The 14,860-nt window shown below is 38.6% G+C and overlaps 1 protein-coding gene across 1 annotated transcript in view; it reads left to right on the top strand.

Moving 5' to 3' along the window:
• PPM1E (protein phosphatase, Mg2+/Mn2+ dependent 1E) overlaps nucleotides 1–14,860 on the top strand; it is a 216,996-nt gene that overhangs the window by 170,651 nt on the left and 31,485 nt on the right. Inside the window, exon 3 of the mRNA XM_066575854.1 lies at nucleotides 10,260–10,459. Coding sequence (XP_066431951.1) covers nucleotides 10,260–10,459 — 200 coding nt within the window. The remainder of the gene's footprint in view (nucleotides 1–10,259; nucleotides 10,460–14,860) is intronic.

Here is a 14,860-nt window from a genome sequence, read left to right as displayed (position 1 = left end):
ATTATTTATTAGATAGGAATATATAGTATATTATTTATCTGGATAGAAATGGGATTGTTTTCAGGATTGATCTATAAGTACTCTTTTAAGAAAAAAATATATATTAATTTAATTCCCTTCTTATGCATTATAAGTACATTTATGGCAATCAACTTTTAGATATTGTTAAATGACTTCTTTTAATTTCTTTATATATATGTATTAACATTATAATGATCAGTGTGTTGAGAGTATATGTATTGTATTTGTCTTAATTTTGGTATACCGCAACTAGCGGAGTTGTAATTGTGCTTCCATCGGCCGGTATTCGGAGCTCAATGCGCATGGACAAAGATACGTAAACTGCGCAAGTTTTTTACGTAGCTACGTAACTTACGTAACTCCACTAGCTTAGAGCCGTCATATTAAAATCCCGTCGCGTGATGTAGACTTCAGCGAGGGAGACACCGGCGTCCCACACTGCAAGCCCCGGACTCCGTCCTCGTGGAATGTAAGTAAACCTTATATAAAGCGATCATTGACAGTGTATAGTTATGTTTGAAAAAGGCACTTATAATAGTGCCGAAACGCGTTGCAAATCTATATGATTTGATGTACAAATTGTACAATTAAATATACCTTGCTGCAAATGGTGGAGACTTGGTAGTTTCCTTATTTTGGACTGCAAGACCCCTAAGAAGAGCGCAGAAGGAGTTTTTTACTTCCTTTATATTGTAATTCCCCCCACTGTTTGGTTTGATACCCATTGGGGTTTTTCCTACTGCTGCATCTCCTTGGACCAAGGATTTTCGGGGATCCTGCATAAAGAAACATCTTTAGTTCTACAGGCTAACGGGGATCATTGGTGCAAGCGGGTTACTTCCCCAAACATGGGGATCCCGCTTTGCACGAGGTGAGTAATAAAAACCCCCATTTGATACCTTGGATTTATGTGTGGTGGCGCGGATCTGTACTCTGTGATTATCCCTAAGGAGGGGAGGGACGTCACCCTTTGCAGTAACTACAGACCAAATTCATTAATTGATAACAACTTAACACTTTACGCAAAGATCCTTGCAAATAGAATTACAACACTCTTGCCCAACCTAATTAATGCAGAGCAAATGGGCTTTACTACCTTCAGGTATCATAATCATACAAAAACTCCATTGGCTCTACTCACTATGGACACTGAAAAATTCTTCGATAGGGTGAACTGGCGCTTTCTTAAAATGAGCTTTCAAAAATTTAATTTTCTCGATATTGACAAGATAATGGCCTTATAGAAAGAACCATCAGCTAAAATCAACTGTTCGCTTCCACCCTAATTTAATATAAACAATCGTACAATACAAGCACGCCCTCTCTCTCCACTTTTGTTTATTCTTTCCATGCAAGTTTTCACTGAAAGAATAAGGCAAAACAAACATATTAGGGTCCTAGTATGTGGACAGAGAGAACATAAAGTAGTATCATTCACAAACGACATGTTATTAATTCTCATCAACCCCTACAAATACACTACTAAAGGAATTTGAAACCTTCAGCCGAATTCCTAATTTAAAACTGCATTTTTCCAAGTCTGAACTATTCAATATAAACATAAATAAGACAAACTGGTCCACATTAATCAAAACATCTTCTTTAAAAACACCTGCACTTACATAACATACCTCGGGACAAAAATGCCCCATAAATTTCCAATCTTTACAACCTGAATTTCATTCCCATACTAGAGAAAATAGAAAAGGATTTAATCTTGCACATTTCTTGGTTTGGTAGAAAAAAATCTAACAAAAATGATGGTCCTCCTGAAAATGTTCTACTTACTGCAAATACTACCTATCGAGATCCCCCAAAACATTTTTACTAAATTGAAATGTATTATTGCCAAATTTATTTGGCAGAGAAAGGGTCCTAGAGTCAAATACTCAACACTACTCAAACATAGGAGGCATGGAGGTATTGGTGTACCAGACTTCAAACCCCACAAAAGCGCAATACATCTCAGGGCTCTTTCACACGAGCGTATATCAGCCGCCGTTTTCACGGCCAGCCGATATACGTGCAATCTAATGCATTGGATTCCAATGCATCAGATCACATGGCCGTATTCCCGCAGCATGAAAGCACCTGGCCTGGCCAATATAGCACCTGGCGCTTTCACGCCGGGCCGAAAAGATAGTCTTGAAACTATCTTTCCGGCCGGAATACATCGGCCGCTGCATGGGCTCCTATGGGAGCCAATGACAGTGGCCAGAGAAGGGAGGTTGGAGGGAGTTTAGCAGTGTGTTTAGCCTCATAGATTTAAATAAGCTCCATATTACGGTCTCCTAATCACGGACCTGGTACAGAGCAAGAATAGACTAGTCTGAAAGTGGTCTTCGGGTACATGCACAGGGGCTTTTTTATGTCTGATTTTCAAACCGAGAATCAGACAGAAATAGTAGCCATTCATTTGAGTGGGTGTATGCACACAAGCTTTTTTCAATCGTATGAATAGTCTACGTAAAAAATTGCATCATGTCCTATATTTGTCTGGCTTTCCGACAAGAATAGTACATGTCAATGTGTGATCTCCCACACATTGGACAGCACACAGATGAGACAAGAACCTTGGGTGCAATTTTTTTTAACACCCGTGTGAGTGTTACCCATAAAGGGATTTTCTGACTGTAGACAATTTCTATTGGCAGGGAGTGGGTTGAGATGAAAAATAAGCTCTACTTACCAGCCAACGGTCCCCTATAGTCTGGCACAGATGCCCCAGGTGCCGCAGCTCTGGAACCGGAAGAAGCTTCACCAGTCTTGTGCTGTTCATTGTATAAGTGACCTTTCAGCCACAATATACAGAAACAAAACAATAAGACCTTTTCTGATGACATTCACTTTAAAATCACTCTCTACATTTCATGTCTGGTATTATACAACAATAAGGTAGATTTCAAGGATCTGCCATTTCATTACAGATTGCAATTACCCATTCCAAATATCCGAACAATAGAGAAGTAGGATATAAACTTCATTATTACATTATATGTTGTTGTGGCAAACATGGATTAACGTTAAGGACCCACTGTGAATAAGAGAAGTACATAAGCCTGTCCTTGGCAGGAGGTGTCAGGGTCACATCCACACATTATACAATCAGCCTTTCTTTCTGTTTTGGGAGAGCTCTATTCATGCTTTTACAGTGACACTTCTTATAACTCCAGATCAGTAATGTTCTGCATACATAACGGCTTACATTTAAAGAAGCACTAAACTTAGAAATGAAGGAAGCAATAGTAAACCAGACATAAACTTTTCTAGAGTCTTTGTCAAACTGCATGATGTTCTGTATGTCCCTATAGCAAACAGGTTTGTAGAAAACTTGCACAGAATCTGTCCCGATTTTGGCTGACAGACAACAGAGGGGCAGATTAATAGGTGTAGTTACCTGATTTCCAACTGCAGACTGAGCATTGGAAGAAGTCTCCTTCTCTATCCAGTTACCTGACAGCCAGAGACAGCATTGTGTTAGCGCAAATAAATATTTGCTAATTGGTATGTTTTTAAGTATCCAAATCAATTGTTTATATTTGAGCTCAAATCACACACACATCGGAGGTGATTGATATATATAAAAAAAACATTTGCAACGAGGCTAAAACATGCCTCAGTTGTAAGAATCATAATTTATTATAATTAATTTAATATCACTGATTATTAAAACTAAGCAAGAACAATGACGTCTTGGTTGTCAGGCAGCACATCTCTCAGGCTGGTTGGAACTATGTCTCAAGAGACTTCTGTAAAATGGCCTTCTCATGGAGAACAGGCACTGACAGCACCAAGGTTGTGTAGTCTGGTTCTCTTGTCTCAAAGTACAGAACAGAACGGAATGTACTGACCGAGGAAGGTTGTGTACTAAATGTACATCTGAAAATCGTGAAGGAAAATGTCAACAATATGATATGACAGGCTGAAGCATACAAGATCAATACAAGATACAAAATGGATTCATATTTATTGCTCTAAGGGCTCAGTCAGACGAGCGAATTTTTCACGCATGTATAGGTGCGTTTTCAAAACGGATCTATTAGAACCAATGCTTTTGAAAGCAGTCACACGTCCATTTTTTACAAGCACTTAAAATTTGCACCTGTAAAAGATAGGACATGTGAGTGCAAATGTACCTGGTCACGCGATTTTTTTTTACACACAATGTGCGTCTTTTTTTTTTCCCTGCCCCTACACATGCATGAAAAATCCGCTCATCTGACTGAGCCCTAACAATTGTAAGAAGAAAGGAGGCAGATTTCCTGGGACGCACTTAATGGTAGGGTAGTTTTTGGATGCGTTCTCACGTAGCTTATTTGCTGCAGATTTTGTTGCAGAAGATATCATCTCTTCAGTTTGAATTTAATTGAAACTGTGAAGTCTGCTGTAGATCTGCACCAAAATCTGCAGTAAATCAACTACATGTGAATGCACCCCTTATATATTTCTCATAGTTACCGTATATTCTGGCATATAAGACGACCTTTAAACCCCGAAAAATCTGCTCTGCAGTCAGGGGTCGTCTGATACGCCGGCTATACAAAAAAAAAGTGTCAAAAAAACCCCAAACACCTCCCCGGTGTTCTGCGGCGCTGCTGCAGCCTGTTGCTCCCTCCTCGTCCCCAACAGAGCATTGCTTTCTGGACGCAGGGCTTGAAATCCCCGCCTCCAGAAAGCTAATGCTGTGATTGGCTAACTCACGGGGCGTCAGCCAATCACAGCCATTCAATGTTGGCTGTGAGCGACAGCCTGCAGCAGCACCGCAGAACACCAGGGGAGGTGAGTACTGCTTTTTTTTACACCGTATTCCGGGGGTATAAGGCGACAGTTGGGGGGGGTCGTCTTATACGCCCCGTCGCCTTATACGCCGGAATATACGGTAAATGTAACAGGTTTAATATGTTCTTTCTACATTTACTGTTTTTTAAATTGAGATGGTTATTGTTTCATAGTGTGAGTAGGGCTGAGTGCTATGGGCTGAAATTAAAAGTTTAATTTTTTTTTCTAGACTTTTCTTGATTCTCTATTTTCTTGTTCGATGACTAAATAAGCTGAGACTTTATTCACACCTGTATCAGAGGTTCATAGCCTCTGGTGTAGGCTTGGCACAAATTCCCAGACAAAATAGCGCAGCATGCTGCAATATTTTGGCAGAGAAAATTCTGGGCAGCATGGGGTCCATTGGGCACCATTCTTGCGTGACATGGGTTAGATTCAGCACTTCAGTTATTTTTGTGGTTCAGTTCCTACGATAGAGTAGAACAAAGGACATAGAAAATGAGGTATGAACCCCACCGAGAATATCAAGGCATGCTATTTTTTACATAAGGGAATAGTTTGTACAACAATTCGTTGATATACAATGAATGGATACTTTATTAAAGACACCTGCCTTTTCCCTGTATGGAAACCAGACACATGATTCTAAACCACAGTATAAAATCAAGTGAGAAAGTTAAATTTTAGGGGGATCAGTTTCAGTATGCATCAACATTAGAAGGAGAAAAATTGAGTGATCTGAGCAACTTCCCCTAAGTATTGTCATCCGTGCTAAACTAGCTAACCTTGTGGAGTTTTCTCATGAAGTAGTGTCTAGAGTATACTAAGAATGCTGTGATCAAGGAAAGACATCCAGCCAAAAGAGATCCTGTGAATGTAAGTCACTTGTTGACGAAAGGGGTCAAAGAAGGATATCAAGAATCATTCTGAGGACCAGGCAATGTGCAGTCAAGCAAATTGCAGCTGAATACAATGCAGATGTTCCAACTAACGTGTATGAACACCCAGATTATCATTCCTTACCACGGATGGGCTATAACAGCAGATGACCAGTTCCAGTTCCAAAGCTTTCTAAAAGTAACAGAAAGACAAGAATCCAGTAGTAAAAGAGAGCAAAAATTGGATTACTGAGAAGTGGAAAAACATCACCTGGTCAGATGAATCTATAACTGGGGCCACAGAGGGTGCGCAAGATGAAATTTTTAGGGTTCTAAAAGATGACAACTTACTTGGATTCCTTGTCACAATTTTTTTCCACATACTGCAGTGATGGGAAATGGCGTTGACTCAGACTATGAAGAAGTCTGGTCTGGGAGAGTAGACATCCCTAACGCTCTCTAATAGCTTAAAGGGGTTGTCTCAGTAAAACAAACCCTTTCTAAACAGAGGCTAGTCTGGTAATCATGTGATTGCCAAGAATTTTACTCCTTTAACCCCTTACAATCATCAGTTATGGGATACCTGGAGCTCTCTGAGCTCCCTCTATGATGTCCATTCGGGATATGGACTATGGTTGTCTTAATTAAACATTTTAAAAGGGTTGTCCTGGACTTTACTATTGATGACCTATCCTTTTGAATAAATAGTTAATTGTTAGGGGTCTGCCACTTTGGATTCCTGGTGATCAGCTGATATCGGGCCAGCTGTCTTTGCAGACAGAGCTGGAAGCAGATAGCTCTGTCCATATTGCAGTGGCCCAGTTTGGGAATACAGACACAGCTCCCATTGAATTTAGTGGGAGCTACAATTGCAATATCAAACCAGGCGGCTGCACTAGGGACAGAGCTATCTGCTTCTGGTTCTGACACTATGACAGCAGCTAATTAGCAGGGATCCCAAGTGGCACGCCACGCCAATCAATTATTGATAACCTGTTCTGAGGTTAGGTCATCAGTAGTAAAGTCCTGGACAACCACATGGGGCAGTGTTTCTCCAATTGTGGTTCAGGTTAGCTCAGTCTTGTATTTCTTCTCCAAGAAGAAAATTGGCAATAGCAGACAAAGTCATATATAACTTTGTCTGCAATCTTGATAGTTTTGAATACAAAAGAATGTATTGCTTTAATGAGTCAGTTCTCCACAATAGTAGTGTCGTAGTAATAATATAAATGTGTTACTTAAATCAGCCTATGCAAAAAAAAAAAAAAGGAAAAAAAAAAATTATATATATATATACACACACACACGCACACACATATATCCACCTTCATAGAAAATAGCTAGCAGTGAAATGGTTAACTGGTTCAATACTGTACACTGTGTGTGTGTTGCCTGCTTGTGCAGTATCTCCAGCACTCCTACACACAGTTTCTTAGGACTTAACAAGGTCTACAGATGTGCTTCTTATGAGAAAGACCTGCAATGCCCACCGCTCATAAGAGGGGGGGCTGCTCCTTATCTCCTTCCTTTGATTCCTTGGTCCAGATTGGAATAATAATGAAGTCTATGCTACTTGGGTATATAGGAATTACATGTTCACATAGCAACATACACCTGGGGCGTAAACATATGTTAATCATTAGCGTCATTACATACTAGGCCAATCATGAGTTGTTATGATGTTGGGAGGGGTATGCATGTAATTGGGGTGTCATATTCAGTATAACTGTATTGTACTTTCTTTAAATAAACCAGAAGGGTATGGAGGCTGACGGAGAGCATCCATGAGTTCAAATACATATATTCATGCATGAAGCTTCTCATTATAACCAATCTGGAGCAAACCACTGAAATCTTCTGGAATATGATTTATTTCCATAACAGTAGACAAGTTACCATTTTCAGTGTTGGGCTTCTGAGTTCCATAATAATAAATGTTTATACTGTCGTTCTAAGCAGAGCTGTACCAAATGTAGTTCCTGGAGCAAACAACTGCAGAACCTGTATTATGCACCTTCTCCATTCGTTAACATCTGAGTACTTAGTCTCCTTTATCCAAAAGTTCACTAGAACCTTCCAACAGTGCACCGCCTTCCTCTATAGTAATTTCATGTTAAGAAAAACACTTCACCTCAACTTCAAGGCAGGATGCAGTTCATGTGCTACAATAAGAACAATGTCTCTCGTCTTTTATGAAGGATATCAAGGCCAACAGCTAACCAAGACATACTGATCATGCATTCAATAGCTGCAGAGGCTATATTAATATATATTTCAGATGCCAATAGGTTCCATACACTGCTGAACATTTATGAAGAAGAAAGTATTCAGAACTTGACTTGTAAGAATGCTGCTATCCAATAGGTGGTGCTGCATCTCTTTCCATGTGCAGGTTGAAGGAGAGATAAGACAAATCATAAAACTGTCACATTCCTGAGCTCAGTGGACTGTTTAAGTATTTATCGATTAAGTATTTATCTTGCAGCTCAGTTTGTCTGTTGTTTTAAGTTTTAATTACAAAACAGTCTCAAATTTCTGAATGTGAACATTTGCATTTCAATCAAGAGGGCTGTCATCTCTGCATTTGTATATTATATATGTGCCGCTCCGGACCAGTTTCATTTTAGCCTGATGAAGGGTTGATAAAAGACCCGAAAGCTTGCTGTAATATCATGTATTTTTGTTAGCCATTTAAAGGCATCATATCTATAAGATTACTTGGTTTCTCTCACTGAGAACAATCACACATTCCTCTACTGGCTAACATGGTACCAAACTCCCTTTTTTTCCGTAAATGCCTCCTGGCATAAGCTCACTTGTTTGATGTTTTACATCATAATTCTATCTTGTCCTAGAAGGTGTAATACATTTTAAAATTCTGCCCATATTGACTTTATTTAGCATTGCATCAGTAGGTCAAACTATAATATAAAATGGTAATGTACAATAGAAAATGCTATATATTTTTAATGTCAAAACGTTTACTGTTTGATGTAGGTGTATGTGACATTGTATTGTATTTAAATAACAGATGTGGCAGGTACAAATACATGGACTGGTTTTAAGTTTGTATTACATTTGGGACAAATAAATTAACTAAGTTGAGGTGTTGGAAATTTAGTCTTTGGTCAATTCAAAGCATTTCAAGATATACACTCACTTGCAAAAAAATATAATGCACAAATAAGTTGTTGGAATCGAATGAAACTTTGTGTGTGAATGCGATGATGATATATGTAAGTGATTACAATATTAGAGCAAAAATATACGTTTATTGGGGCAAACTGTACAAAGGAAGCTCTAGTACCCTCATGAGCCACCTCTAACCTGGATACGTTATGAGATATGGTTATCCATAGAGGCATACAGGCTCCTGTTGCACATTTGCCCACAGGTCTTGCACTTAGGCCTCTAGATCCTGCACATTTGTCAACTGCCGAAGCTGGCGTCCCAGCTGGTCCCATGAAAACTCGATTGACAATAAATCTGCTGACCGAGCAGGCCAAAGAACTGTGGCAACTTGGCAGAGGCAACTCCTTGCTGGCAGCACATGTGGCCGCAGGGTTTGTGGCACATATCACTGAGCTGTTAGTGTCCCTCGTATCACTATTAGGGGTGCCTGACTGTCCTATGCGATAGCTTCCTAGATTATCATACCACCATTTGGGGTAATGTGTTGCACCCACAGCAAAGACAGGATTGAAGCACTCACCACAAGGCCTCCATATTGAACTTGAATGCCTTACCAAACAAAAGCTCGGTTTGTCATTAAAAATGATACCGTTCCAGTCCATAGCAGTTCAGGTTTCTTTTTCATGACACCACTGCAAACAAGGGCAACTGTGTTAAGGTTTTAATGTCAGGACATGTAATGGGCACTGTGACCTGGAAATGGTCCTAACAGAGACAGGGGTCTGTAATGAGGGTGCCACCTGTGTCTGGATGGTGGACAATGAAACAGTTGAATCTGCTTATACTTGTCGGAGGATCAAATAATTTCGTTATACTGGTAGTCTGTCTGTGACATCCATGCCCTCACATAATCATTGCTCCTAGCACCTCCTAATAGCTTGATTAGAACCGCCTAAATGGTGGACAATTCGTTGAAATAACCATTCTGCCTCTCTCATTCCAGTCAGAGAAGCAGCAAATGTGAAAGAATGAACCATTCCTTTTTTGAATGAGGGAACAATATATCTGTCTCTATAAACAGGCTGCACGAGTGTACTCTGACATTGTTCACTTGTTCTCTCATTCACACGATAAATCGTCCCATCTACAAGGGCCCTAAGGTCAATATCGATTCATTAGTCTGCTACTGAAAAAGGTGGTAAAATTAGGTATTTGGGATTACCTGTAGACCTAGAGCATAATGGTAATTAATGGATATGAGTTGAGCGCTCTAATTGCTTCCTGTGAGATTTGGAAGCAACTCTATAGTTTATTTTTTGCTTTGTGATTTTTGACCACAACTTGGTTATAAAAACTGGAAGATGTTGTAATCCTGTTCTTGTCTTTATGTTGTAATCATATCTATTGTTAATTTTTACTTAACCAGCTCTTTTTATACTTGCTTTTTAGAGCTAGAGACTGTGAAACTGGCCCATGCAGTATTCAGCAAGCTGCATGAGATCTGCTGTAGCTGGGTGAAAGACTTTCCTTTATGCCGAAAACCACATCTGTATTATGAGACATCAATCCATGCTATCAAAAACATGCGAAGAAAGATGGAGGACAAACATGTCTGCATCCCAGACTTCAACATTCTCTTCAACCTTGAGGTATTGAACATTTATGTGACATTAAAGAATATGACGCATTTTATTTACTGTGAAAATATTGCATGAGACATTATATAATACTGTGGTATAGCCTTTATTTTATAATTGTAACTTGGTGTTCTTCAAGAATTTGTCTACTGCAGGGCACTTATATGAGAGAACTGTACTAATTAGTTAAATAGGCCAAATATGTTCTGAAGTTGGGCATACTGTGTCCATGTTCAAACCTCTGTGTCCATTTTTTTTGAATATAATCAACATTCACACTCAGATCCCCTAATTAATGCTAGTAATGATAGTGTCCCATGATTACAAGGTCATTGATACCCAGCCATACCACAAAAAGTATTTAGGAATTGCAATATTTTTTCAATGCTTTCTGGCTCAACTTATTGGAAACAAACTAAAAGTTGCTTCAACGGAGACCTATTGACCTTCATCAGGTTTCATCAGTGGTGGTAATGGTTCCATGACGAACTCTGCTTCTGTGGATTCAGACATACATCATGATAGAACCCCTGATGTAATGCAAACCGTGTTGTTAAAACCCCCTAAGAGCAATCACGGAAAACATTAAAAAAACTTTGATTTTGGGAAGTTGTTCATGATTATCTTAAGTCGTTTTGTATGTATATTGCATATTTATGTCATCATGTAAAGTTGTCATTTTTCTCTCTATAAACACATTTTAGTGATAGATTAAATTCTTAGATTGTGTATTCCTTAGGGCTAAAGAGTTCCAAAGCACCCACTCTGTTTAGACTCTAAAAATCTAAATACACTTATGGGAAATGGGATGTCTCACTGTTTTAATATTAGAGCTTATTTGCTTTGCTTAAAATGTTGCAGATATTACATTTAATCACATCATTGAATACACATTTCAATTTTGACAATACATGCATGTTTCAAGAAAGATATAATCAACGTATTAAGCACAGACTGTCTGGGAGGATATGTGACAAGTGATAGGCTTGGAAGTAATAATTCACCTCACATCATTGTTAGTCTGCAGAATAACAGTTAAAATTAGCTAAAGAATGAAAAAGACAACTCATGTATCTTACAGACACCCACTTTTCTTTTAAAAATAGATCTAGCAACTTAAAGGGGTTGTATGAAATTAGAAAAAAATATCTACTTTTTACCCTCGAAATCCAACACACTTGTCCATGCACAAAGTTTTATAGATTATTCAAATAAAGGTACAAATACTATATCAATGTTGCTTTAGAATAAAGCTGATATACCTGGAAACAAAAACAATATAGTCTAGCAAACAACAGTCAGTGAGTCTGAGAGTTAGAGCTATCCAAGATGGTATGGATAAATATGAGTAGGAAGTAGAATTGAATGACTCCTATGCAAACAATCAAACGTGACTAGCGAGGGTGTAAGACCTGACCATCTCCGATTTTTATGAAACTTTGCTTGTTACTAGAATGTATATACAAATCTCAATTTTTAGACCCATTGGCTCATGGGGTCAAGAAATACAGGGAGTGTCAACTCTCCAAAGGCCACCGAGAACCATGATTCTTGATAACTCTTTGGAAAACTCCTCTCAGAAACTATTGGGTATAGGAAGGTGTGCAAGATGTCATTCTCTTCATAATAATATGTAGATTTACAACTTAGTAACGGGTTCTCAGAAAAGCACCTCTGCCAATCTCCTTATGCATTTGTAACCATGTTGCTTGTGTTTTTACCAATACATTGGACTTTACCCAAATCCTCATTGGATTGGACTCCTCCACCATCTGTTTACAACACTCTGGCAGCTTGGACCGTGTGAGGTGGGTGTCTATGGGTATCTACCTGACCTTTTAAAGTAAGTGTCACCTTTAGAACACAACACTGACGATGTTGCACCCTGAGCGCAGGAGATCTTTTTTAACTTCTGCCTCTAGATTTATAACTTAGTTTTCCTAACCCTGTAATTCCAATACAAGTTAAAGTATAATTGGAACAAAAATGTAAGTATTTTTTTTGGAACTGAGCCACTTTAGAGATGGTGATTACCTTTATATTGACATCCATTTTAGTGGTGTCAAATCTAACCAAATACACCTGAATATGCTTTATGTCATGAATTCGGTAAGAATTTTGCTTTTGGCCATGCAATGTGTTCAGCTAAACATTCAATTAATCAAGCAAATTAATAATTCTGCACTCAATACCCCATAATAACAAGGTGAAGACAGACTATTATAAATCTTTGTAAATTAAAAAAAAATGAAAAATTTACATTTTGCATTGACATAAGTATTCAGACATTTTTGTATGACACTTGAAATTAAACTCCATAGCCTCACTGTCATCATGGGGTATTGAGTGTGGAATGATGGGAAAAACTAGATTTTTTTTTTATTTGCACAAGGTTACAACATAAAATGTTTAAAAAAATGAAGGCTTTCTGGACTAACTGTAGTTTGGGTCTGCGGATATGCAGCGTAGTCACGGACAAAAACTCCATGTATTTTTCAGTATTCTCTTTGGAGTGGCTCAGTTCCAAAATATCTTTAATTTTTGTTCCAATTTTACTTTAACTTGTATTGGAATTACAGTGTTATCAGGAATATGTTGTACAAATACATATTATTATGAAGAGAATGACATCTTGCACACCTTCATAAGTCCAATAGTTTCCAAAATATGACTTATCAAAAATAATGGCTCTTGGTGACCTTTGGAAAATTGACCCTCCTGTATTTCTTGATCCTATGATCTGATGGGTCTGAAAATTGAGATTTTTATGTACATTCTAGTAATGAACACATGTGCAATGTTTCGTCAGAAATGGTCAGGTGTTACCCCTTGGGTGATTTGTCCTGGAATGACCCATCTCTTTGTTCCGTATTTGGAGCAGAACAATCTAACTAAACAGCTCCATTTTCACCACCATTGATTTTGGGGTTTATTAAAAAGGGAAAGCAAATGGAAAGCTTTCAGATCTTTTCCGTTCTCTTAGGTTTCCATTTTTTAAAACAAACAAATAGCACAGACTGAATTGCTATTTGTTCATTCAAAAAATGGAAATCTAACAGAATGGAAGCAAACTAAGAGTTTCCATTTTGTTTTTTTAACCAATGAAATCAATTTGGAGAAAAACGGAAGTGTCTATTTACGTCTCTCTGCTCCATAAACGGAACAGAGAAATGAAAAGCTAAAATGAAGGATAAATGCTAATGTGAATGAACCCTAAGGGTGACTACCCACTAGCGTTTGTTTTCTGCTGCGAATTCGCTGCGGGTTTTTTTTTCCAATTGTCAATGGGACTTTCTAATGTTAAAAACCCAACGCAACTTGCGTTTTTGGTGCATTGTGTTTTTAACCCCTTCCCGCAACAGGACGTACCAGTACGTCCTGGGGATAGCGCGAGATCACATATGATCCAGCGCTATCCCGCAGCGGGAGATGGCTGTCAGTCACAGCCAGCGTCCCGATGTAACAGCGGGGGGACATCGGAGATGCGCCCCCCGCTGTTAACCCCTTCCTTGCCGCGATCTAAGTAGTTCGCGGCAGGGAAAGAGTTCACAGAGGGAGCGCGCTCCCTCTGTGACTCCGGCCGGCTCTCGCGATCTCATCGCAAGAGCCCGGCATGTCACCATGGCAACAGGATGCCAGACACTGGCGTCCTGTATTGCCAATGCCTATTATCGCTGTATAAGCGATAAGGCATGGCAGAGCAGTAGCTCTGCCATGCCTTATGACAGCGATCATAGGCATAGTGCTGCAAGTCCCTCAGAGGGACTCAAATACTGTAAAGAAAAAAGAAAAGAAAAATGTAAAAAAAAGAAAAATGTAAAAAAAAAATGTAAAAAACCCCTTTTTTAATGCTTTTTCTAATATTAGCATAAAAAAAGGTAAAAAAAAATTTAAACCCCACATATTGGGTATTGATGCGTCCGTAACGACGTGTACAAAAAGTTGAACACAGTTTTTATTTTGTACGGCAAAAAGCGTAACAAAAAACGCTTAAAAACAAATCCAATAAAAGTGATCAAAAAAGCCGTACATTCCCCAAAATGGAACCAGCAAAAACTACAGCTCGTCTCACAAAAAATAAGCCCTTATAGAGCTCTGTACATAGAAAAATAAAAAAGTTACAGGACTTTGAATGCAGCTATAGAGACAAAAAAAAAAGATTTTAAAAAAAGGGTTTTATTGCAAAAAAGTGTAAAAACCTAAAAAAAATATAAGAATTTTGGTATGGTTTTAACCGTACCGACCCGCAGAAAAAATTTAGTGTGTCATTTATGCTGCATGATTAACGCTGTAAAAAAAAAAATCTATGGCAGAATTGATGTGTTTTCTCTCCCTGTTATCATAAAAAAAATAATAAAAGTTTTACGATATAGTCTATGTACCCAAAAGTGGCACCGATAAAAACTACAGCTC

Source organism: Eleutherodactylus coqui, chromosome 1 (assembly GCF_035609145.1).
Source record: "Eleutherodactylus coqui strain aEleCoq1 chromosome 1, aEleCoq1.hap1, whole genome shotgun sequence".
NCBI classification, from domain to species: domain Eukaryota; kingdom Metazoa; phylum Chordata; class Amphibia; order Anura; family Eleutherodactylidae; genus Eleutherodactylus; species Eleutherodactylus coqui.
This window is presented reverse-complemented; position numbering and strand designations above follow the sequence as displayed.